The sequence below is a fragment of the Fukomys damarensis genome, unplaced genomic scaffold (assembly GCF_012274545.1).
Source record: "Fukomys damarensis isolate Sample0158 unplaced genomic scaffold, DMR_v1.0_HiC HiC_scaffold_13, whole genome shotgun sequence".
Taxonomy (NCBI): domain Eukaryota; kingdom Metazoa; phylum Chordata; class Mammalia; order Rodentia; family Bathyergidae; genus Fukomys; species Fukomys damarensis.
Window position 1 is genome coordinate 18,317,338 of NW_022900925.1, and position 25,240 is coordinate 18,342,577.

The following is a 25,240-nucleotide window of genomic DNA, read 5'->3' on the forward strand; positions in this document are numbered from 1 at the left end:
GGCCTTGTTGGCGCAAAGGCCTCTGGGTCTTGTAGGCAGACCCCGGTCTCTTTCCCAACAGGCTTTGTGGGATGGGCGGGGTTAAGTGCTTCCGGCGTCCGGAGTTGACGTTGTGGGTAAACTAGTCCTGTTGCCGTGGCAGCGGCCGAGGCGGGCGGACTCTTTTCGCCACGTTGTACAGAGGAGGGGGATTGTCTACAGTAGCAGCCTGGGCTGAAGAGCGCCGCCTTTGCGGGATTGGCAGGTAGGCCGTGACTTCGGCTTCAGGGATTGCGGGGCGACCGCAGGCGAGAGGAATCTGACAGATTGCAGCCCTAGAAAGGCAAACCCAGGTCCAAGGAATTGTGAACATTTCTCCCACGGAATTCTTAGGGTCCCAGCTTAGTTAGGCCCGGTGCTTGGTGCTTGGAGTTCGCAGTGGTCTTGAAGAAACTGTGCTCGGGTAACACAAGGAGGGTTAGCACAGAAAAGACAGCCAGCAGTTTGGCTTGGGCCTTTTCTAACTTTTGCCCAGTCCCTGTTCTCTCCCTATGGATAGATCTAGTTCGTAGTGCCTAACGTGGATCTGGGAGAGCAAGGTGTTGAGAGCGTGTCACGGCCCTCATCCCTTGGAAGTTCAGTCCCAGACTCCTGTGGCCTGTATTTCCCTATGCTCAATCACGTGTGTGGTGGGAACTGGGAAAGAATCTGATAGTCTCCTGTGAAGCCTCTTTGTATCCCTCTTCCATCTTACCCGTCTCATTAAACTGTGCCCTCTGGTCATACACTTGGTCCAAGTTAGACTTATGGCAATCACGTGTGACTTTTTTTTTTTGGTACTGGGGATCGAAATGTATGACTCTTCTGTTTACTCCAAACCCCCAGTTCAGTCACTCCTTCGCTAAGTTTTTTCAACCCAATTTAGAAAACATCTCAACTTGGAACAGTTATCTTCACCTACGAGCCTTGGTTACTGCAATAGCTTCCTGTCCAGTCATTCGTTCCGCAAACATTTTCTCAGTGCCAGTTATGTGCGGGCAGCATGCAGGGTGCTAGAGTTACAGTGAGGAATCAGGTAAATGCTTTTTTGTTCCCTCCAATACACCGAGTGCTCCAGGCTGAGGCAGAGTGGTCTTTCTAAATTTGATAATGTTACTCTGCTGAGAACCCACCAGTTAGCCATTCCTGTTCTAAAATCCAAGCTTAAGCTGGGTGTGATGTACACACCTGTAATTTCAGCACTCTGGGAGGCTGAGGAAGGAGGGCTCCAAGTTCAAGCCCAACCTAGATGACTTATGAAGACCCTGACTCAAAATTTTAAAAAGTGCTGAGGATATAGTTCATTGATGTGGAGCCCTCCATGATCCAACTGTAGCTCCCCTCTCCAGACTCATCCTGTTTCTCTCTCCTTGATCACTGTTTTGATCACACTAGCCTTTCAGTTCTTGAGTCAGATTTCTTCTAACCTCAGGATCTTCCCATGATTTTCCTTCTGCTTGGAATGTCTCCCTCTACTATCATTAAAACTTTGGGCCTCCAAATTTAAGCTTGATTTGTTTGTTTAGGTAAGATCTCTCTATGTAGTTTAGGCTGGCCCTAAACTCATTATGTAACCCAGGCTGGCTTTGAACTTGTAGATCCTCCTGCCACCGCACCTGGCTTTGTTTTTTTGTGTGTTCGTTGTTTTTGAGACAGAGTCTCACTGTGTAGTTCAGGCTGACCTTGAACTCACTATGTAGGCTAGGCTGGCCTTTAACTTCAGCAATCATTCTGTCTCAGCCTCCTGAGAGCTGGGATTACAGGTGTGCACCACCACACATGGCTGTTTTGGGTGTTTGTTTGTTTTTTTTTTTTTTGGTACTGGGGATTGAACTCAAGACCTTGAGCTTGCGAGGCAGGCAGCAGAACCACTAAGCTAAATCCCCAGCCCTTTTTGGTTTTTTAAGACAGGGTCTCACTGTATGTTTTAGTACAGTCTTGAACTCTCAGTGTAGCCCTGGTTGACCCTGAACTTATGGTGATCCAGACTCTCCAAGTGCTGGGATAACAGGCGTACAGCACCATGTCTGGCTAAGCATCATTTTTGTAGGCCTTTGTTCATATTCCTCTGTCCCATGAACTTTGTTGTTATGCCGCTGTATTCACATAGCGTCAGATGCTCTTCCTCATACTATTTCACAGTTTGTGATTATTTGATTACTATCTTTTCGGAGGCATTTTCTTTACTCCATTACCAGAGCATAGCAGGGACTCATTTGAATAAATGTTTCCTTTCAGGGAAGGCACTGGAAATTGAAACAGTATTTTCTCCCTTCTATGGTAACAGTGAGAAGTGAAGAGTAGGCTGAGATGGTACAATGCATAGTAGAGAATTTAGCAAGATGGTTGCAATGGAAAAGTGGAGAATTCACTAAGCAGGTAAAGATGAGAGGCGATATAAAGACCATCAGGAAAGAGGACTCCATAGCTGCTACAGAAAGTGGCAAGAATGAGGGGATGAGTGTGTGCAAGGCAAGGGGGAGGATTTGGAGGGGCTTCATGGTGATGTGTCTTTTACTGTAATGTTTTAAATTTTTAAAAAAAGATGAGACGTGATAAACAGACTCCTACAGAAATGGTGAGAATGGAGAGTAGACCAAATGAGAAGTGAATAAGGGACCAATAGGCAAGAATAAGAAATGGTGACTCTAGCCAGGGGTGGTGGCGCATGCCTGTAATCCCAGCACTTGGGAGGCTGAGGCAGGAGGATCGCTGTGAGTTTGAGACAAGCCTGGGCTACATAGTTCCAGGTCAATCTCAACTACATAGTGAGACCCTGTCTCAAAAAACAATCAACAACAACAACAAAAAAGAAATAGTGGCTCTGGCTGTGTTTTGAATATCAAGAATTTGCCAAAGGATTGAAAGACGAGGCGCTGATGACTCTAGGATAGTGGAAAGATTGAGTGGCCATTAACCTGAGTGGGGCAGGTTTAGAGGAATCAGGGGCTCCAGTTTGGACTTGTAAGGCTGAGGAGCCTACTAGACTTCCAGAGATGCTGTGGGGAATGTAGTGTGATGCAGTATCGGAGTTCAGAGGTGTGGCCTTGGCTGGAGATGTACCTGTAAGAGTCATCTGCATAAACTGTGTTTTAAGTGATCTCTAAGGCGAGGGCACTGAAAGACGGGAAGAGGGGCAGGATGGAGGCTTGTGGCCTCATGTTTGGAGGTTCTGGAGATGCAAAGGAGGCTGAGGAGTAGCAGGCCGTGGCAAACAGACACCAGAGAAGAGTTCCCGAAACCCCCAGGAGCTGTTTTAATTTAGTTTTGGGTATGCCGATGGGAACACTAGCAGGAAGACATGCAGGGAAAAGAAAGAGAAATCTAAAGTTCTGGCAACAGTGGGACTTAACTTTTTTCCTTTCTTCCCTTTCCCTCCTTCCTAAAGACTGAACCTGGGCCCTTGCTTATTGCTAAGCACACACTGTACCTCTGAACCACATCCTCAGCCCAAGGGACTTAATTCTTTCCCAAATACTGCTCCTCCTGTGTCACACCTGCTCTGGAAGTTATTCCCAGTCACCCCATTCAGAGAATTTTTCTAAAGTTGGAAGGGGAATAGGCAATGCTGGGAGCAAAAGGAAGGGGTGGACCAGGGCCCTGGCTCTGGACTACTGGGTTTTGGAATCAGCCTGGAAGCCAATGGCTACACCTAACAAGCGTTGCCGCCCTGTGTGTGTGTGCACGGGGTGCATGTGTGTTTGAGCCAGAATTAGGGTGGGTTTTCAGTATTTCCTCCAGAATTGAGGCATCCTTTGGACCAGAAGTGAAAGGTCCAAAGGCCTGGAGAGGGAGAAGATATTTTTGTTGGTTCTCATTGTCTACAGATAAAAATCTATACTCCTCAGCTCAAAACACAGAGTCCTTGATCTGGCCCCAGCCTGCTATTCTAGCACCATTCTTTTTCCTTCCATGTTTGAGGCAGGTGGGCCTTTCAGTGACACTGGGCCGGTGGCCATGCTGTTTTCTCTGCTTGGAACGCCTTTCCCTGGCCTCTTTACTTGGTATGTTCTTGCTGACACTTCTTTCCTTCTTGTTTTTTGATAGGGACCCAACTTCCATCCCTAATGCAGGTAACTGTACAGTATCTTTTGGCATACATTTTAGGTAATATTCTTTCTTGTTACTTTTTTGTGGCTTGTCTTTTAACCCTAATTTTTGTTTTGGCTTGTTTTGATTTTGGTTTTTCGGTTTTGAAACAAGGCCTATGTAGTTCACATTGGCCTTGAACTCACTCTGTAGCCCAAGCTGGCCTTGAGCTCATGGTGATCCTCCTGCCTCAGCCTCTCAAGTGCTCGGATTACAGATATGTGTTACCACATCTGGCCTATTTTTGACCCTTTTTTAATTTGTCCAAGTTGTATTTGCTTTTTGTGTTATTCTAGTGCAAGCCTTTTTGTGTCCTTTTGGGTACGTAACTGGGAATTATAAATATGCTTATGGCTCACAACTTAGGCCAGATGCCACTCAACTGCTTTGTCGTCTTCCTACTCTCCTTAGTGATATTTCTGAAAAAGCATTTAACACAGTGTACCTTTTCAGTTTACTTGTCTGTCTTTCTCCAGCTGAATTATGTGCTCCTACAGGGTGGGCACCATGTGGCATTCATCTCTGTACCCCCAGCACCTAGCAGTACTGGCATGTGGTAGGCACTCAAGAAATGTGTGTTGAATGAAGGATGCCTGTGCCAAGCAACTGGACTTTACTCTTTCCTGACCCTTGCTCCTATTCCACACCTTCTCCTGACTGCCACTGTCACCCCCTCACAGAAGAGCTTCTCTAGGGAACCTGGAAGGGAAACAGGTGAGGCTGAGGTGGAGACAGGGCTTTCTGGGGTTTGGGAATTGCTGTTTGGGGGCAGGAATGGGCTGGGCTGAAAGGAGGCATTTCCTTGGCTGATGGGAAGTGACTGGGGATTGGGCTGGTTCCTTTGCAGCTATGGCCAAAGACATCCTGGGTGAAGCCGGGTTGCACTTTGATGAGCTGAATAAGTTGCGGGTGTTGGACCCAGAGGTTACCCAGCAGACCACAGAGCTCAAGGAAGAGTGCAAGGACTTCGTGGACAGTGAGTATTTTGGGGGAGACATGATATCACTAAGCTTTGATCACTTACAGCTGCCCCACCCCATTCCACCCAGCCCCTGCCTGCAACTCTTGGCCCTGCCAGAATGGAGTTGTTGACTCCCTGGAGGTTGAGTCTGACCTCCGAATTCCCATGCACCACCCATCTTCCCTACCTGCCCTCTTCTGATGCTGTCCTATAGTCCCATGCTACCAGAATTGGAACAGGAGGGGGTTTTAAGATATGCTATCTGTGGCTTTTTTTTTGCCTCAGAAACCTTAAACTTCATGGGATAGAACCATAGGTTGGGAGTAGGAACTGCAGTTAGGTATTCTGACCTTTTTTCTTAATGGAAACGGTGCTCTCATGGCAGAATCTCGATTATTTGGAGTTAGAGGTGATGACTAGTCTCTAGGAGCAGCTTAACAAACTTAATGAAGTCATGGGCTAGAAAACTCCAGAAGTTGCCTGTTCCATGGTGCAGGTACAAAGAAGGCCAGCGTCAGTGGCCAGAGCTGGATCTAGCTGGAATAAGTGATTTCTGAGCCTTCTGGGGCTCCCTACACTGTGGAGAGCTTGGTGAGAGGTTGCTTGGGTTCCACTGCCAATCTTCTGTGGCTGCTGTGTACATGCTAAGTCTTAGTTTCCATCCTACAAGGCCGTTAAAAATATGAATGAAACATTTGGCACTTAAATGCTAAGTGCTCTTTACTGCAGTGACAGGTGGAAAGTTCCCACCCACACCTCTAATTGAAATCTAGCATTGTGTCTGTGGCTAGTTGAGGCCACATGTTCTGAGAGTCTTTTGGGAATTCTGCTTTGTACTTCCTGTCACTCCTGGGCAGGGAGGCTGGATTAGGGTCAGTCTGTAAGGAGGATGGGTCTGCCTGGAGCCTCAGGTAACAGCAGATGGCTGGCTCAGTGGTGATTCACAATCCAAATACCCTGGGTCTAGCTCTGGGCACCTGGCCACCGGCTCTAGGTGCACACTGAGGGTGGGAGACTTAAGCTAGAAGGTGTCAAACTGTTTTGATATAAATTAGAAGGGGAAGAGGGCCAAGAATTTAGCTCAGCAGTGCCGTGGCCTGCCTTGAAAATGCAAGGTACCGAGTTTGATCCTTAGTACCTAAAGAAAGAGAAAGGGCAGTTAGCTCTGTTTACTGCTTCAAGGGAGTGCTGAAGGTGAGAAAATATTTTATTTTTTGTTTTTTCCCCAAAAGAAATTGGCCAGTTTCAGAAAATAGTTGGTGGTCTAATTGAGCTTGTTGACCAACTTGCAAAAGAAGCAGAAAATGAGAAGATGAAGGTAAAATCAACATGTCTATCTTGGCCTGGGACCCTCATTCTCTAGCCTCTCATCCTCTGCTCTCTTGATTTGCTTGTGGGTTTTCTTGTTTAATTAATATAAGATTTTGACCATTTCCGGTCCAGTTTACCTACTAACCTTATATGCCAGTCTACTTTGTCATTACTTCCTTTGATCTTCACATCAGCATTGATAGGTGGGTTTCTCCTTCTTTTACAATTAGAGAAAAGGCTGGCATGGTATAGATGTCTTGATGAAGTGTGCAAGGCTGAATAGTACCACCCAGTAGGCCACTAAATCCTTACAAACCTGGGAAATACTCCTGGACCTGGTGGAGTTGCAGGCTAGTTCTCACTTTGGGAGCAGTAGGTTAATCTTCCTTCTGATTAAGCCCCACAGCCATGGGGCAGCACTTTCTTTTCCCCTCTGGGTACTGACGTAACTCTTAAAGGGCCCTTCCCCACTTTGAGGACTTCCCGCTATAGGTGGGTTAACATGTTCCCAGTGGCTCGAACCACTCATGATACATGCATGATCGTCCTGTCTAGCGGCGGCTTGTAACACTGGTGGCACAAATAGACCTGATCACTTTTATCAGTCTTTTTATTAATAAAATATAAAGCTTCCTGATGGGAAGTTGTGCACATACCACCAGAGGTTCAAGATGCCTGGCAGGGAGACCTATGAATTATGGCCCCACTGTGACCGTGTTAATGAAGCATGATCTTCTCTGCAACACTGTTTCTTAGGCCATTGGTGCTCGGAACTTGCTCAAATCTATAGCAAAGCAGAGAGAAGCCCAACAGCAGCAACTTCACGCACTAATAGCAGAAAAGAAAATGCAGCTAGAAAGGTAAGTCAGGTTTACTCCACTTATATTCTGCTTTTCCCTGAATGATCACGTCATCTTTATCCTTCGTTTTCCTAGGAATAGCATCTCATCTTGATTTGCAGATTTTAAAAATAAAATTACATCTGATGGGAAGGAAAATGGTTAATATCAAACACCTTCTAATAGTACCTTAAGCATGAAAGTCCAGATTGCAGGGGCCCACAGCTGGCTGGCCCTTGACAGGAGGTGACCCTTTCGGGGCTGGGAGATGGCTCATGAGTGGCCCTGGGTACAACTTTACCTCTTATTTCTCTTTCTGATCTTCACTAACTTCATTCTGAACTCACACACCATTTATTGGAATCATTTAAAGCTCTATATTCTTCTCTAGAAGAATTAAGTCTGTGGTTTATTTCATCCTTTTCAGGGCTTCAACAATTTTGTTTTTCAGGTATCGAGTTGAATATGAAGCTTTGTGTAAAGTAGAAGCAGAACAAAATGAATTTATTGACCAATTTATTTTTCAGAAATGAACTGAAAAATCTCATTTTTATAGCAGGAAGGCAAAAAAAGCCCCCAAACCAAAAAACCTCTACCATTCCAGTGACTTGACTGATGACCTGAGTATGTCATGAAACAGTGTATAAGGGGTGAGCCCCCAGAGGCAGTAATGCAAGTCTGGGGGAGCTGGTGTTAAACATCGGTGCACAGCCACTGCCAGTGGCCACACAGGGCAGGTCCTCACCTCTTGCATTATTATGAACTAAGCAGTCTGTAAACTTTGCTCTTTTTTGTAAATTCACAATACTTTGGAAGGAAAAGCAATAAATTATTGTTTTCAAATAGTTTGATCTACCTTTCTTCCCTCAGTGCCTTGCAGTAGGCTTAACCCCTTTCGATAGGACCCTGGATGTTCCAGCCTCTAGTCCACAAAACAAACCAGGCAGTGGCTACAGCTACCTTTATTTGTACCAGATACAGACAAATCAAACTAGTACCAACAATCATACCATTATGGCTTCTGAGCAAAAAGGGCAAAAACAGAATTGACAGGAACCTCGTCTTCCATCTTTTAGGAATGACCTCAAACATTGATTTAGGAAAAGCTAGGAACACCAAGCACTAGTACCCAAAGACCCTTGTATGTACACACTAGGCTGGTTATGGCCAGCAACCCCATTCCTGACAAGGCAGGAATGATTAGACTGTATCAAGATGAATTAAGTTACCCATTAGAGAGCATACTTCCAGGTCAAGCTTGAGATGCCAAACTTCAACTAAAGGAGTTATCTCAGGTAGTCTCTAAAAATAGGCCAGACTAAGATTTTGAAGTAATATTACAAGTGATGTAAAAATGTCTTGGGATGACTGGTTTAAGATACAAACTGAAGGGCCGGGGATTTCGCTCAGTGGTTCTGCCTTGCAAGTGCAAAGTCCCGAGTTTGATCCCTGGTACAAAAAAAAAAAGATACAAACTAAAATGCCTTCCAGTTTAACCTATTTCTGACTGAAAGTCATGCTAGGGCTAACCCTTAAGGTTTAAACCTCTCCTGCATAGTTCCCTTTTTCCCCATAGGGTAGGAAGTAGGGGCAACAAAAATGACAGTTACTTTTAAAATGGCCCGGATCATTCCACTTTAACTTGGTTGATTGGTGGTATCTATGAGACTCATAGTCAAGGTCTTAGAAATGGGTGTATTTACTATGATGACTCAGAAAATGTCAGGCACGCTGTGTTTTATGGAAGGGTACCCAGTTTGTGGTCTGGTCCTGCATCTGTTAATCCTGCAATGGATCAAGCACCATATTCCTGTAAGCTGGCCCATAGCCCCCCATCCCTGCTAACTGGACATGACCCTTGGTCTTGAGTACTGCTGCTAGTGTTTTCAAATGCCATTGAAGCCATGGATTCCTAACAGTTTTTCTGTATTGGGTCCAAAAGATGCCTTACTGGGCACCTCTTTCCTTGGCCAGTGGTTATTTCCTCATTTTTTCTTTCTTTTATCCTCATGATTGTAGTAAGGGTTCCGCAACATGAAGAGCAGAAGTGTAAGAGGGATGAGTAAGTAGGGGATGTAGATGCTTATGAGGGTGAGTCGTTCACTGAAAGTCTGAGGTCCTCGTCCTTTGAAATGACTGGCTTTGGAGAAATCCTCAAGTAGAAAGGAGGCGAGTACTGGAATTAAAGTTGTCATGGTGTGAACTGAGTAGATGATGGCGGGGGTACGGATCCACCTGCAGCTTCCTGCAGCAAAAGGAGAAGATGGGTTTGTTCATGGGACCATGTAGGACATCCCTACCCTGCCCCTTTTAGTTGAATTATCCCCCACCACCACCACCACAAGCAGAAACTCAGAACAAACAGAAAACTGAATGTTCTATTGCCCGGTATATAAACTTCTGACCTCACTGCCAAAGAACCAAGGTGGGGTTGCAGTATAACTGAGAAAAACCTTCTGCAGTAAAACTGCCACCAGTGTGTGGCCTAACATGCAAGGGAAGGGGAATCTCTGGCAGCATCTGTCTGGGAAGTAATCAGACGTGGGCCTGACAGTGGGTCCAGTGACTTGTATGGAATCAGCATTTTCAACTGTAGGAGCTTACTTACTAAGGATGGAGATATGGCCTAAATACATGCGAACATGAAGAATTTTTCAATGCGAAATTAAACCTTTTAGGGATTAGCTTGATGCTACTGCTTGTAAGTCAACATAGTACTTATCCAAAGCAGGAAAATAAAGCCAACAAGAAAAGAAACTGTGTGTTGAGAGGGAGGGGTTAGGGGAAGGAGCTCTTCTCTTAAATGGCCACAGGTTTCACGTACATTTGACTCCAGGCAGCCCAGGTGACCAGGCATTAGTCTGAGCCACACTGAGGTCCCTCTATGGGGTCCTGTGGCATGCTCAAGCAAACTTTCCCCAGAGAGTTCCAGGACCCGATACTGAGTGAAAATGGGGTCTTACCACTATTTACCAACCTTTGAAAAAGGCATATGCTGCAACGGGAAAGAAAGGCAGCTGAAACAGAAGCTCGCAAAACAGAAATGATGTAAACCACGCTGGGCTGTTCTCCATCAGATAGTCTTTGAACTCTGCACAATACCACTTCAGAAAATTTCTAACCTGAGAGAAGAGAATGAGCATGATATATCACAGTGGCTTCTGAAGATACATGGACAGTCTCAGCTCGGTCCCCACCCCGGCAGCTCGTAGCACACCTAGCTGGTCACTGAGTGCAAACTCACTTGCTCTAAATCAAATGTTACCTTCGGTATGAAGTTTTCTTCGACTCTTTCAGTTTCTTCTTTGTTCTACCCAGCATTTGTTCACAACTCCACAGTGACACAAATTCAGGTGTGTTGCCCACTGTCCAGCAACAGTAACTACCTAGCACCTACTAGGCATTCAGATGTTTGCTGAATGAAAATGTGCTATTTCTGCCAGTATCATTTTGCAAGGAAATGACAAATGTGAAAAACATCCCAACATTTTCCTTTCACAATTGTACATCCAACCCCAATGGTCATATTCCCTCAGAGAAATAAATCGAGGGCCAGGGGTTTAGCCCAGTGGTGTCACGCCTGCCTTGCAAGTGTAAGGTTCTCAGTTTGATCTCCAGTACCAGAAAAGAAAAAAAAATTGAATTCCCTATGTTTGGTAGGGGGAGTGGTGGCTAAAGGGGCAGGTAAATCTAACCTCTGTGGACATACAGCTTATTTTGTATTTTTATTTATATTACTTGTACACATTAATGGAATACAGTATATTTTCATACATGCATACCACAAATATTGATCATAATTAGCCATCCCTGCCTGTGTAACTTGTGGAGATGTAAATTTTGGATACTTTGAGTCTAATTTACAAAAAAGTTATTTTTAAAATTTTGCTTTTGGTTTTTCAAGACAGTCTAGCTATGCAGCCTGGGATGGCTTCAAACTCACAGTGATCTTCCCACAGTGAGAACTGTGCACCACTGTGCCTGGCAATACTCATTTTTAAGTCCTCTAATTCTGGCTTTTTTTGGGGGTACTGGGGATCGAACTCAGGACCTTGTGCATGCACTGAGCTAAATCCCAGCTCTAATTTTCTTTTTTTAAGGAGACCTCTAGGGTATTTGTGGAAGAACAAACTGCTCCAAACTGTAGATTCTAGGCTATAGCAAGGTTAGCTTGAGTTAGCAGTTTCAGCTCTAGCTTGGGCCCACATCCTTGTAACTACCCTGCCAAAAAAAGGATCAGAGCTGATGTGGCTAGATGCACAGGAAGGAGGAGGTAAGAGCTTGAGGCTGCTCACTTTGTGCTTTCTACAAGCCCAAAGCCTTGGAGTGTGCATTGTCCCAGCACATGCAGCTGCAAAGCGAAATAAGTGTCTTGATGTGATGAATAAAGCAACTTCAAGAGTTTATCTTATAATGGAAAGTCCAGGAATATTTTTCCTGTTAATTTTTAATCAAAAGAGAAAGGCTCACTGCTGTGAAATAAAGGCCTTGTTGCCATAAGGGAGCTTTAAGCAAATACCCAGAAGCAAACATTCTGTTAGCATAATATTAATTTCAGAGGGTTCTGGCTAGGTAACCAGTTTATTGACCAGGGATCTCTAATGTGTACTTGATGTGAAGTTTGAGTTCACGACAATACTCTGTTTCCTCCTAAGCATTTTTCAGGACACTAACATGGTAGGAAGAAATACACATAAAGGGTGAGTTGCTGCCCCTCTCTGGGGCTTTATTACTTTACCCTACATAAAGGAGCAATTTAGACTAAATGATTTTTTTCTTCTCTTTAGAAAAAGATTTTAGAAACTACTAGATGAAACTACCTGCTTTAAAAGATTTACTGTAAACCAGGCATGGTGGTGTACACCTGTAGTCCCAGCACCTGGGACTGAGGCAGGAGGATCACCCTGAATTTGAGACCAGCCTGAACTACATAGTGAAACGGTCTCAACCCCTTCTCCCCTGCAAAAAATTTTACTGCCTAACTTAAAAGGCATTCTGGTCCATGTAAACTTCACTTTTTATTCAGATCTACTTACCTCCTAAATTAAGGTTAACTTTTAATGTCTAAGAGCTGCAGGGTGAGTTCAGCAAAATTTAACTTCATCTCCAAGCTCCCCCGAGTCACCTGATGATGGTGGAATGAGGTCCTGACAAAAGATGGGTGAAAGAAAAGGCCCAGGCCTCCAGCAGAATGGTGAGGAGTACAAGAGCCAGAGGCAGAATGCTTAGCCCAGTGCGGGCTCCAGGAAAAACCTTTAATCTCACCATGCTAGTTTCCCTGTCCATAAAGTGGAGCCAGTGATAGCACCTACACCTGTTTGTGAGATACAGTGAGTTGATACAAGTCATCTTTTGATCAATGACTAGTATATAAGATCCCTTAAATGAATTCACATGTAGCTCAAATTTAAGCCTATCAAAATCTCAGCATGTTTCCATTTATACCTGACTCTCACTTGATAACTCACCACTGTTACCCATAAAGATTTATCTGGGGGAACAGGGATGTAGCTCAGTGATGCCATATCTGCCTGGCAAGTGCAAGGTCCTGAGTTCAATTCCTGACACCAGAAAAAAAAAAAAAGATTTATCTGGCCAGCCTAGGCACATACTGCTTGATTAGCATGTATGAGGCCCTAGATTTGATGCCCTGCACACACGAAGCAAAAAACAAAATAAACAAAGCACATTAAGGCTTTCTAAGTAGGATCTTCCATGGTTCTTGTATTTCTGTAACTTAAAATGAGGGCAGCCTGATTTTAGAGCCAGATGCTCACCTATTTTTTCCTTTTCTGAACAGAATTTATCCAGCTGGAAATTATACTTTACAAGGTTCCCCTTCTCCCTCCTAGGCTCTACCATACTCAATTAAATTTATATATACTTGTTTGTTTTGAGACAGGGTCTCACTATGTAGTTGAGACTGACTTGGAACTCACTGTGTAGCCCAGGCTGTTGTCGAACTCACAGTGATTCTCCTGCCTCAGCCTCCCCAGTGCTGGGATTACAGGTGTGCGCCACCACACCCGGCTCTAAATTAGTAGTTTTCCAAGTGATATGATTCAAACCAAGAAAAAAGTTTAATTTTTTAATTTTAGCCAAGCCATTATCTGACTTCCCACAATGCTTTTTAATTCTAGGAAGAGTTCCTTCTATTTTGGAGGAAAAGCAGATGTTAAATTTTGATATTTTCTGAAGAGAAGCTGAGATTAAAAGTTTTTATTTTCCCCACAGAGAAGCAACAAACCTTATTCCACCCAAAGCAGTGAGACTGAACAGGAACGTAGGCCTTGCAGGCCAAGATGCCCCCCTTGCTAATGCCTTCAATCATCATATTACACGTGGCTTCGGGCAGATCCTACCTGAATTGGTCTGCAGCCTTCTCCACTACATTAAAAAAAACCCAGGGCCTTTTGCATGCCAGGCACACACTCTATCACTGAGCTATATGCTCTGCCTCAAAACAGAAAATTTTACCAACAAAATATATACATTTAAATGGGGTCGGGCCGTGGATTTAGCTCAGTGGTTCCACCACCTGCCTTGTAAGTGCAAGGTCCCAAGTTGGATCCCTGGTACCTAAATAAATAAACGGGGTCTTTATGATGCTGGCACATTTTAGCTGTTTTTTTTTTTTTTTTTTTTTTTTGAGACAGGGTCTTGATATGTCGCCCAGGCTGGCCTTGAATTCCCTGCAGTCTTGCCTCAGTCTTCTGAGTGCTAGGATTATAGGTGTGAGCCACCAGGCCTGGCATTAGCTGCATATCTGAGTGGTAAGCAAGGAGGGAGAATGGCAGTCAGAAGGGATAAAGAAGCCAATAGCTGTTAAGTCTGGAATGGTTACAAGAGCAACGTGCTCATCACCACATACTAGACTGTCAATAGGCCACAAAGGGTTTGAAAACCACAGATGGGGCAAGAGCAGGCTCTCCTTCAGGGCAACCAATGGCTAGTGCAGACCTGCAGTAACGTCTTCAGAGTGTGCTGTGTAATAAGCATGATAACAGCCCTAAAGACACCCATGTATCCCTGGAACCTATGACTATCACTTAGTAGGCAAAGAGGACTACAGATGTAAGTGACATGGATTTGAAGTTGGGAGATTTCTTTCCCTGAATTATATGGGGGGCCCTGCACATACTAAAGAGACTTTATAAAACTGAGATGGAGGGAGGGCTGGGGATTTGGCTCACTGGTTCTGCTGCCTGCCTCGAAGGCTCAAGGACCTGAGTTCGATTCCCAGTACCAAAAAAACAACAACAAAAAAAACTAAGAGGGAAATATGACTACAGAAGAGAAGGTGGCGATGTGATGATGTGAACAGATTAAAGCGGTGTGGCCACACAAGCCACAGTGGCAGCTACCTGGAACTCAAAGCGGAACAGGATCTCCCATGGCACTGTGGGAAGGAACCAGCCCTGGGAACGAACATTCCATATTAATTTTGAACTTCTAATCTCCAGACTTGTGAAAAAATAAATTTGTGTTAAGACACTATATTTGTGATAATTTGTTAGATTAAAAAAAAAAAAGGAAATAGGAAATTACACAATTTTTTTAACCTTACAAATGCTAGGCAAATGCCCTCCTGCTGAGGTATGTCTCCAACTCTACAACTTGGCTCTGAGCTTTTAAGAGGTTAAACTATTACTTGGAAATTGAGGCTATGTCTCTCCCTCCCTCCCTCTTTCCCCTACACTGTATTCTGAATGTATACTTTTAAATTTTAAATTAAATTTCTGCCTAATAAACCCTTCCAGTGCCTCTTAAAACAAAGAAAAGAAAAGAACATTGAGGCTGCTAGGTGTGGTGCCACACGCCTGTAATCCCAGCCCTCAGGAGGCTGAGGCAGGATCATGGTGAGTTTGAGGCCAGCCTGGGCTACATAATAGTTCAAGGCCAGCCTGAATTATATATAGAGACTCCATCTCAAAAAAAAAAAAGAAAAAAAAATTGAAGCTATAGAGCCCAGATATGCAACCAGATTGTGACAAACCAAATCCTCCAGTGCAATACAGAGATCTCCTGCCAAGATACTACCTAAACTTTTCCCACAGAAAGGGAGGTCTAAGGTCTTTCCAGTTATTCAGGTTCTAGAAGCAAACAAAAACCAGGCATGGTGCTGCAACTCCTGTAATCTTAACACTCAGGCTGAGGCAGGAGGATTGCTTCATGTTCAAGGCCAGCCTGGGCCACATAGCGAGACTCTTGTCTCAAAATTAAAAGATGAAAGTTAAAAAATAAGAATAGAAACAAACAAATAGACTTATAGGCGGGGGAGTACGCTGTTAAGCAGTGGCTAAGAGTCTTTTCGGGAGAATTACACACCTGGCAAAGTTGGTAAAAACTATATATTCTAAGGCTGGGAATTCAGCTCAGTGGTTCTGCTGCCTGCCTCACAAGTGCAAGGACTTGAGTTCGATCCTCAGTACCAAAAAAAAAAAAAAAAAAAAAAAAACCCAAACCAAACCAAAACAAAAAACTACATATTCTTCTAGTAAACACAGGGCATGTGCAATTTTGCATACACCACTGGGAGTTCATATTAGAATGTTTCTCTGCAGAGAAAAAGCATTCAAGGAAAAACAGGCAAAACTCAGCTCTTCAGGCAGACAAGTCAGTCTTGCTCACAATCCACCAGTAGGTCAGAGAAGCACAACAGAACCGAGGATGCACAGCAAAAGAAACCACCAACAGAACACACACAATGGGGGAAAAAGTTTAATCAGCTCTCCTCAGACAAAGGACGGCCATCTAGAATATACAAAGAACTCAAAAAAATCAGAGGCCCCCAAATTTAAAGATCCAATCCAAAAATTGGCATCTGAAATGAATAGATACTTCTCAGATGAAGTACAAACAGCAAATAAATATATGAAAAAATGTTCAACATCGCTGGTCATATGAGAAATGCAAATTAAACCAACACTGAGATTCCATCTCACCCCAGAAAGAATGGCTGCTATCAAGAACTCAACCAATAATAAATGCTGGAGCTGCTGAGGGAAAAAAGGAACCCTTCTCCACTGTTGGTGGGAGTGCAGACTGGTAGAACCACTGTGGAAATCAGTGGGGAGAGTTCTCAAAAAATTCAAACTAGAGGTTCGAATTGACTGATCTACTCTGAACCTCCTTGGTATTTTCCCGAAAGAGTTAAAAGCATCATACCACAGTGACAGATACACACCCATGTGTATAGCAGCACAATCTGTAATAGCTAAATCTGGAAACAACTCAGATGCCCACCAACAGATGAAGAGATAAAGAAAATGTGGTTTATGGGGCTGGGGATTTAGCTCAGCGGTTCAGTGGCCTGCCTTGCAAGCGCAAGGACCTGAGTTCAATCCCCGGTTCCAAAAAAAAAAAGAAAATGTGGTTTTTATATACAATGGAGTACAACTCTGCCATAAAGAAGGATAAATGAGACAGTTTTAGGTAAATGGATGTACTTTGAGCCCATACTTTTAAGTGAAATAAATCGGACACACACGTTTAAATATTGCATTATCTTGTGTGAGAAACCAAAAGTGTCGATATTGGGAAGTAGGCAAGAAAATGTTCAAATGGGAAGGGAAACAGGGGAGGATGAAGGGGAAGGGAAGGAAGGGGAAAAGGAGGGAAAAAAAGGAGAAAAATGAAAACAAAGCCTTTTTTGGTTTGAGGTAGGGTCTCACTATGCACTTCAGGCTGGCCTTGAACTTGAGGTGGTCCTACCGCCTCAGCCTCCCAAGGGCTAGAATTACAGGAGTGCACCAACGTGCCTGGATGTATATGTATTCTCTGAAGTATTAAAGTTTAGGGCGGCCGAGCATGGCGGCGCAGGCCTGTAATCCCAGCAGTGAGGAGGCGGTGGGACTGCAGAGACCGGCCTGGACTACACACTTGAGTTCACGGTCGGCCTGAACTACATAGCGAGACCCTGTCTCAAACAAAACAAAACACGTCTGGGGCAAAGACTGATCTCCAGCAGCCAGGAAATGAGGCATTTCACCTTCAGGTGATCGTTCTTACTCAAAACCCAATTAAACGGTCAATCTGAAAAGGTGTCGTCAATTTACTCCTGAGCTTCTGAAACTGCTGGGTCCGGATCTTCAGGGGGTGATGATCCACGAATGCCCAAGCAGCACCAACCAAGACACTAAACCTTCAAACAGGCCCAGTTATACTCAGATTCTTTTCTTTGGAATGACTGGGATTTTAAAGTCCTTTGAAAAACATCAAAGAGAATCCAACACGTAATGACAGTCACAGTACCCTTCTTTCAACCTCTGAGAACTCACCACACGAGCAACTGTGGGGGCCTGAAACATATAACCAAGGGAGAAATTATTTTAAAGGGAACAAAGCCGGGCGGGAGCATGAAGATCTCAAGTTCGGGCCCAGCCTGCGCAGTTTTGCAAGATCCTATTTAAAAAGTAAATAAAAAATAAGAAAGGGCTAGGGAGGTAGTCAGCCCGAAGGCCCTGGGTTTAATCCCCACCACCGGGGGAGCGGGGAGAGCAGAGCGTTTGTCGCCTGGGAGAAAGGGTTGGAACGGAGGGGAGACGTGGAGTAGGTCGGGGCAAGGAGCGCAGGGAGCCTGCGCAGAGCCCAGGAAGGCGGAGGGAGAAGGGGACAGAACTGAAACCGTGGTGGGCGAGGTGGCGGCTGGGCGCCAGGGCCGCGCGCAGAGGGGCTTCAAACTCGCCGACCCGCGGCGACGTTACCGACCGGCCGCCCTCACCTGGACCGGGTAGAGTTCGCGCGGCAGCACCCCCTGCAGGTCCAAGAGCAGGGTGATGGGGATGTGGGTCAGGAAATAGAAGCCCAGTACGTACTCCAGGCAGCGCCTGGCGCTCACAGCCCCCATGATGCGTCGGCTAGGTGGAAAAAGAGCCGAGACTTAGTCCACCAGAAAACCCCGACCGGCCCTGAGCTCGCGCACCTAGTACTTCGCCCCGCCGCCCGCCGCCCCGCCCCCTTAGATCACGCAGGCCGCTCCCATTGGCTGGCGAAGCAGAGGAGGCGGGAGGGCACCGCAGGACTCATCTCAGAGCGCGCCCATTGGGTCCTCTGAGTACTGCCCCAGAGGCAAACGTGCTCTGCAAACTTTCCATTGGCTTCCCGGAGCGCCGCGTGAGTGGGGCGGACCCAGCCCCGTCGGTGGGCTTGCAGAGCGTAGAGCCGGTTCCCCAAGTGTGGCAGAAATCTAGGGCAGGTTGGGTGGTGTACTGGGCTGCCTTCGGCCTCCCTCCCTTCTGTCGAACCTTTCACCTATTTGATCCTGTTGCATTTACCAGCGCAGTTACGTGCTGGACTATGGGGCTTATGGAGCTGGAGAGTTGAGGGCCCCGGGAAGCCTCGTGAAAGATGCAGCCAGTTCTCAAGAGGGAAGCAAAGGGGACCCACACGGGGCTTATGGCGGGGGCAAAACTGGCGGGACTTGGTGATTGGCTGAGGAGAATGAGAGAGGAACAAGGATTCATTCATATCTCATTCAGCACATACTGATCTTTTTTCTGGGGCCATGTCGGCTTGGGAGACAGATTGGTCCCGTTCGTTAAGAACCAGTTCAAGGGGCCGGGGATTTAGCTCATGGTTCACAAGCACAAGGACCCAAGTTCGATCCCTGGTACCAAAAAACAAAACCAGCGGCCTGGCTTGGTGGCGCACGCCTGTAACCCCAGCACTCGGGAGGCTGAGGCAGGAGGATCGCTGTGAGTTCGAGACCAGCATGAGCTATATAGTGAGTTCCAGGTCAGTCTCATAGTGAGACCCTGTCTCAAAAACCAAAACAAAACAAAACAAAAAAACCCAGGGGAATTCAGTTTTGGCGTTGACACAGCTGTCTCTGCAGCACCTGGGTGGAGATGCCTAATAGGTGGCCCAAGTCGCCAAGTCCCCAAAGACCACCAAGGAGTCATGTCCGATGCAATTGCAAGAGGAGTTTATTGCAAGCTCGAGCTTGGACTCTCAGGTGTCACCGTCACAGCGGCTTCAGACTGAGAGCCCAGATCCATTTTTGAAGCGGGTTTATATAGGATTAAGGAAACTTTTTGCTTATATGGTTTCTATTTTTAGCTGTCACTTGTCATTGGATAATTAAAGGGTACTGGGAGGACTTTTACATATCATTGGATATTCAAGGGGCACCAGGAGGGTACGTATTGGAAAATTACCTAATGCCTACATTCGCAGAATCAATTCCTTTTTTCATTAGATCATCTGATTTTTTCTAATTATCAACATGTGACTATCTATGTCGGCTATAATTAATTCCTATATCAGCTATAACTAATTTCTATATTAATTAATACAAAAAGAAACTTATCTTAACATCTTAAATGGAGGAACAGAGGCAGGGTGGAGATGCCCTAGAATAACTTTCCCTAAAAAGAGGAACAGAAACACAGAGAGACTGTCGCATAGAATGGAATTTTACAGAAAAGAACTTTTGCATTTTACTCTACTCTGGGTAAGGGGCATGGAGCCCACCATGACCTGGAAACTTGGTCCTCACATAGGCAGTGGGTTGAACCTGTTGGACTAGATTTGGGTCATTAGCATTCAGGGGAGTTGAAGTTTTGAGAGCAGAGGCCCCAGAGAGATCCAGAGGAGCTCCAAGCTCAAGGATCATGGGAGGAGAGTGGTGTCGCAGGAAGGTTACCAGGGTAACCGTTAGGGCAACACTGGGTGTGCGCACTGTTGGTTCTGTTGAGAGCAGTCGTGATGGGGGCAGGAGACTGATGGCAGCAGAGTAAGAAGGGGAATGGAAGCAGGAAGTGTAGACAGCTGGTCAGGAAGGGGAGAAGAAATGTGCTCGGCACGGTGTCAAGCATTTCTTCAGACTAGAGAGACGAGTTTGTTTAGGTCCGTTTCTGGTCTGTAGGAAGTTTCCATAGAGAAAGAAGAGCTGGAAATATCTGAAGGCCTCTAAGGTGGAGGGAAGGGAAGGATACGGGTTAGGGTGGGTGGGCTGTGTGGTACACGGGGTTGTTGGCAGTACTGAGGGGGGTGGCCCTTGATCGGGAAGCCCCGTCTCCTAGGCTGTCCTTTCTCCACGGGGCCTGCTCAGGGAAAGGCTGTTGGACTCATCCCAAAATGGGGTTCAGGAAGACACATGGGACGCTGAGGAGCTGAACATAGTGACCGAGGTGATGCAGTTTGAGCTGGATGAGGAGACAGACGTGAGACGAGCGGGGGCTGGGGACTGGGAGAAGGTGAAGTGAGCGGCGTCGAGGCCCTACCAAGGAGGCCGGGGACGCATAGGCTGTCAGTGGGCCAGGAGCTTGGGAGATGAGGACGAGGGTACGGGGCCTGCATTTCTGCTGTGAGGAAGAGAGTCTTCTTGGAGGAGGATATGGCCGTGGTGGGATGAAGGGGTAGGTCTTTGGCAATGAGGTCAAGAGACAGAACCCACGGAGGCCTATATGGAAGGGGAATAATCAGGACGAAGGTGTGTGTGGGCTGAGGTGTGTGCCTTAGCCTCAGGGAGTGGAGGAAAAGCGGAGGCTGCTGGGCCTGACTTTGAAGGGTGACAAAATGAATAGCCTGCTCCAGAGAGGGCTGTGGGGAAGCTGAGTCCTTGGGGAGAGCCAGGTGCCATTTCCTGTGGAGGTGACAACTGATGTCATGGTAGTGGGGTGGATGGGGAGGAAGGGGTTTACCAGGGGTGGAATCAACAGGGTGGCAGGAGACATAGCAGCAGAGGGACCTGGAGGTTCCCTTAGGGTTGGAGAGAGAGGTGAATGGCATGGCGGGGGGTGAGCACACGGGAACACAGTTCTGACGCTTCAGGTCAGCCTTGCCCAGGACCCCAGAGCTGGCAGCCAGTGTGAAGAAGAGGTGTTCAGTGCTGCCTTCCTATTCCCCAGTGGATCAGGCCCACGGGGAAAAACTTCTTCCCCTCTACAGAAGCTGAGGCAGATGACTCAGAACCAGATGCTGTTTTTTGGCAGTGGGGTGGGGAGAGCCAGTGCCTCAGGAACCTTAGGTCATGTGGGGAAAGAATGTGTTAAGATTTGTAAGGCTTTCAAGGCTAGTGGTGCCTTCCTGCCTGCCAGCCTGGACTCCTTGCCCTTCCCAACCTTCTCCAGACCGTGCATTTGGAAGAGAATATGAAGAGCTGGCAGGACCCTTCCAGATAATCTAGGGCCCAGCACCTCGTAGAGGCTGAGGCTCAGAGAGGTATTCGTCCCATATCACAAAATGAGTTCAAGTCCAGTGTCCTAGCCCCTATGCCCAGGCTCTTACCAGGGTCTGCGTGGTGTTTAGTTCAGGTCTTCTATCCTTGGGCAGGACAGCACCCTCCCTGACAAGGTCCCTGCAGATGAGGCTCAGGGCCCAGGAGAAGCCTGGCTAGCCTAGAACCCTGTGTGCCTGGCTGCAGTCAGGGCCTGGAAACAGTTGCAAGTGCCACCCCCACCCCAGCACACATACTGGCGTTAAGGACATGGTGCACCTGTTAATGCATGCGGAGTACAGACCCATGGGCTCCTTGTTGACTCCAACTGCTTGCTGGGGGAGGAAGCTGGGTAAGTGCACAGCTGTCCATGTGCTGCAACTAAACCCCAGCCAAGTCTGCAGTCTGTAGATAAAAGGTTTTCAAGGCCTCGCATGCACATGGATGGCTGGTCCATCCCAAATAATCTCCCAGCTGCTCTTCAGTTTTAAATTCCTTCAATGGCAGAATGGAGGTTTTTGTTTTTTTAAACAGGGCCTCAGTTGTCCAGGCTGACCTTAAACTTGTGATCCTTCTGTCTTAGCCTGCATGGGCAGCGTGGCTGGCCCGACTGTTCTGTTTTTTCCCCCAGTACGGGGATCAAACTCAGGACCTGCCACTGAGCTGAATCTCCAGTCGATGGTTCTTAATTTGATGTCAGATTGACCTCTGGATGAGTGGAGGAAGCAAACTAATCCATCTTTCAAAGCATGTATTCAGTGACCCCAGCATTCTGGGAGAATTGCAAGTTTTGAGCCCAGCCTGGGCAACTCAGTGACTTTATCAAGACCTCGACTCAAAAAGAAAGGGTAGGTGGGTGGGGATATAGCTCTGTGCAAAGGGTTCAATTTCTCTTGTGTGTTTTTTTGACAAGGTCTTGCTATGTAGTTCAGGCTTGCCTTGAACTCACTCGATGGCCCAGGCTGGCCTTAAACTCTGATTCTCCTACCTTGGCCTCCCAAGTCCTGGGACTACAGGCACATGCCACCACAAAGGGTTCAGTCTCAGTAGTGAAGAAATAAACCCCCAAACTTCCCTCTCTTTATGAACCTTATTGCACGTTACTGTTGAGACAACCTTAGCTCCAGCAGTGGCCCTCACGGTGGTGCAAAGGGAGCTCTACCAGCAACTATGTAAAGCTCTTCTCTTTATGCTTGTTTCATTTTCATGTCTACTTAAAATGCATTCACCCTTCTTACCCTGCTCCCCGTCCTTGTGTACTGTAAGGTCCAGAGGAAGACGCCCAGCCCCACTACCTCTGCTCGATGACATTTCCACATGTGTACCTCTGTGGTACAGTCTCTAAAGGTTTGTCCTGTTCCACTCTGAGCCTGTCTCTGGATACATTTCCCATCCGACTTTCAGTTCCTTCAAAACAAAGCCTGTGCCCTTGTGACTGTTGGCTCTAAAGGTCTGGAATACTTCTCAGAAACGTTTCCTTTTAATCTTATGTTGGGGTCTTAAAAACAAAAAAACAATTCCTGTGCCTTATGCATCCTGATTTTACCAACACAAAGCTGCAGTCGTTGCTGAGTGAGCAGAATGGGAAGTCCCTGTCACAGCAGACTGCCACCTAGTTGAGTGAGAACAGCCAGCCAGGCAGGTTCCGATGCAGACAGGTCAAACTTGAAGAGGCTGGGGCACGATGCAAAGTGCTAAGACCTGGAAAGCTACTGTGGCTCCAGTCCACAGATGGCCACACACCTCAAACCAAACATTAAGTGTTCACTCACCAAAGCTAAGGTTCTGTCAGTGTCCCGGGATGCTGTGGGGACTTAAGAACTGTCTCGAGGTCTATGGGAGTCATTGAGGTAGCGACCACCTAGCTTGGGCTGTCTCGAGTGGTCACTTTTTTCATGTCAAAGAATCCATGAACATGGGCAGAGGAGGTAAGAATCAATTCATAAAGATAAGCCTTTGTTGCTGGGTGTGGTGGCGCACTCTTGTAATCCCAGCACCTGGGAGGCTGAGGCAGGAGGATCGCTGCGAGACCAGCCTGGGCTACATAGTGAGTTCCAGGTCAGTCTCAACTACATAGTGAGACCCTGCCTCAAAAAAAGCCCCCCCACCAAGATAAGCCTTTGTTTAAAATTCAGGCATTTTGTTCATAGATCTTTTGGCATTGAGTTAGATCATAAAAATTGCATTACAATATTTACGCTGGTTATTGAGTCTTTAGCACCCCCTTAACTTTTGTTTTGAAGGTGAATGCCTACCTTGACTCATCACGTAGTCCCAGCCTCGCTTTTTAGGAAGGAGTGGGGGTACCTGCGACTTGGGAAGGAGCGTCAGTTTGTGGGGTGTGGAAAGTTAAGAAGCCAACAGATAGGCAGACAGCGGGAGTTCCTGAGTAAGGCGGTTTGGGATGACAGCAGTGCTTCACAGGAGATCCACCAGGCTCTAGTGTGTAAGGTGGAGCGGAGGAGGAAGGCTGGGAGATACTGGCATTTGTATTCTAGGTAGTGTTTTCAGGAGTTTGTCTGCTTAAAGGGGGAGAGGGCGAGCTAAGGAATCAGCTCAAGCTTCTTCCAAGACACAGATGTCTCAAATACTTCCAGTGGCAGAAGTAAAGGAGCCCACTTAATGGAAAAGTTAGTATTTCTCATCTGTGGAGTTCCTACTGTAGACTTAAAAAGTCCAGCAAACTTTTTCTGTAAACAGCCAGAAGACAAATAGTTTAGGTTTGGCAGGCTAGTCTGCACCAGCTACTCAACTCAGTCGTCTGTTGTAATGAAAGCTGCTGATACTGTGCCTATGACTGAATGTGGCTGTGTGCAGTTCACCTTTACCTCAACAGGTGGGACTTTTTGTTTGTTTGTTTGGTACCGGAGATTGAATTTGGGTCCTTGCACTTGTGAGGCAGGCGATGAAACCACTGAGCTAAAACCCCAGCCCTCGGTGAGACTTGTTTAAAAAATAAAATGCACACGTGCGCGCATACACACACACACACACACACACACACACACACACACACACACACACACACACAACGCGCGCGCGCACACACACACACACACACACACACACACACACACACACACACACACACACACCCCTCTTCCATAAAAAGAATAGGAATAAATTTTAAAAAGGAATTATAAGATTCGTATACTGAAAAGTACAAGATTGTTGAATAAAATCCTAAAGAAACTGAGCCCTCCTCATTCATGGATCAGAACTTAATATTGTTTAGATGGCAATATTCCACAAACTGATCTACAGATTTAAAGCAATCCTTATCAAACTTCACCTAGCCTTTTTGTAGAAATTGACAACTCAATCCTGAAATTCATATGGAATTGCAAGGGACCCAGAGAAGCCAAAATCGTCTTGAAAAAGAACAAAGTTGGAGAATTTATACTTCCCGATTTCAGAACTTAGTTGTAAAAGCTGGTTGGTTGTCTTGGCACACACCTATAATCCAAGCACTCTGGGAGACTGAAGCAGGAGGACTGCAAGTTTAAGCCCAACCTGGGTAACTTAGCCCATCAGCAAGACCTTGTCTCAAAGTAAAAGATAAGAAAGGGCTGGTGATGTGCAGTGTGAAGGCACTGGGTTCAATTCCCAGTACTGCAAAAACAAAAACAAAAACCCAAAAAACACGGAAGTACTAGAGAAACCCTATCTAAAACAAAACAAGAGATACAAAGCTATAGTAATTAAGACAATTTTGTACAGGCATAAAGACCAACATGTAGATCAATAAAATAAGACTTGAGATCTAGAAATAAACTCCTGTATTTACAGTCAACTGATTATATTAAGTCCCTTAAAATGGTTCTTTTACCTAGAAAGACTGAAAATGGATTAAACACCTTT

The 25,240-nt window shown here is 46.0% G+C and overlaps 2 protein-coding genes across 7 annotated transcripts; one reads left to right on the forward strand and one right to left on the reverse strand.

Moving 5' to 3' along the window:
- Positions 1-70: 70 nt before the first annotated feature.
- Positions 71-8,194, forward strand: Ift20 (intraflagellar transport 20). 6 transcript variants are annotated; one of them, XM_033762884.1, is made up of 7 exons: positions 71-244; positions 4,066-4,091; positions 4,584-4,821; positions 4,955-5,083; positions 6,301-6,386; positions 7,136-7,239; positions 7,670-8,194. In XM_033762884.1, the coding sequence occupies exons 4-7, from the start codon at positions 4,957-4,959 to the stop codon at positions 7,749-7,751; spliced, it is 399 nt and encodes a 132-aa protein (XP_033618775.1). In that variant the 5' UTR covers positions 71-244; positions 4,066-4,091; positions 4,584-4,821; positions 4,955-4,956; the 3' UTR covers positions 7,752-8,194. The 6 variants fall into 6 exon arrangements, with proteins under 6 accessions (XP_033618775.1, XP_010640632.1, XP_010640630.1 ...); XM_010642330.3 differs by having other exon boundaries at positions 4,605-4,821; XM_010642328.3 differs by lacking the exon at positions 4,066-4,091.
- A 740-nt stretch (positions 8,195-8,934) lies between these two features.
- Tmem97 (transmembrane protein 97) lies at positions 8,935-18,165 on the reverse strand. The gene is made up of 3 exons (XM_010642337.2): positions 17,942-18,165; positions 10,196-10,340; positions 8,935-9,463 (listed from the first exon to the last, which is right to left on the reverse strand). Exons 1-3 carry the CDS (start codon positions 18,065-18,067, stop codon positions 9,204-9,206), a joined length of 531 nt encoding a protein of 176 aa, XP_010640639.1. The 5' UTR covers positions 18,068-18,165; the 3' UTR covers positions 8,935-9,203.
- Positions 18,166-25,240: the final 7,075 nt, after the last annotated feature.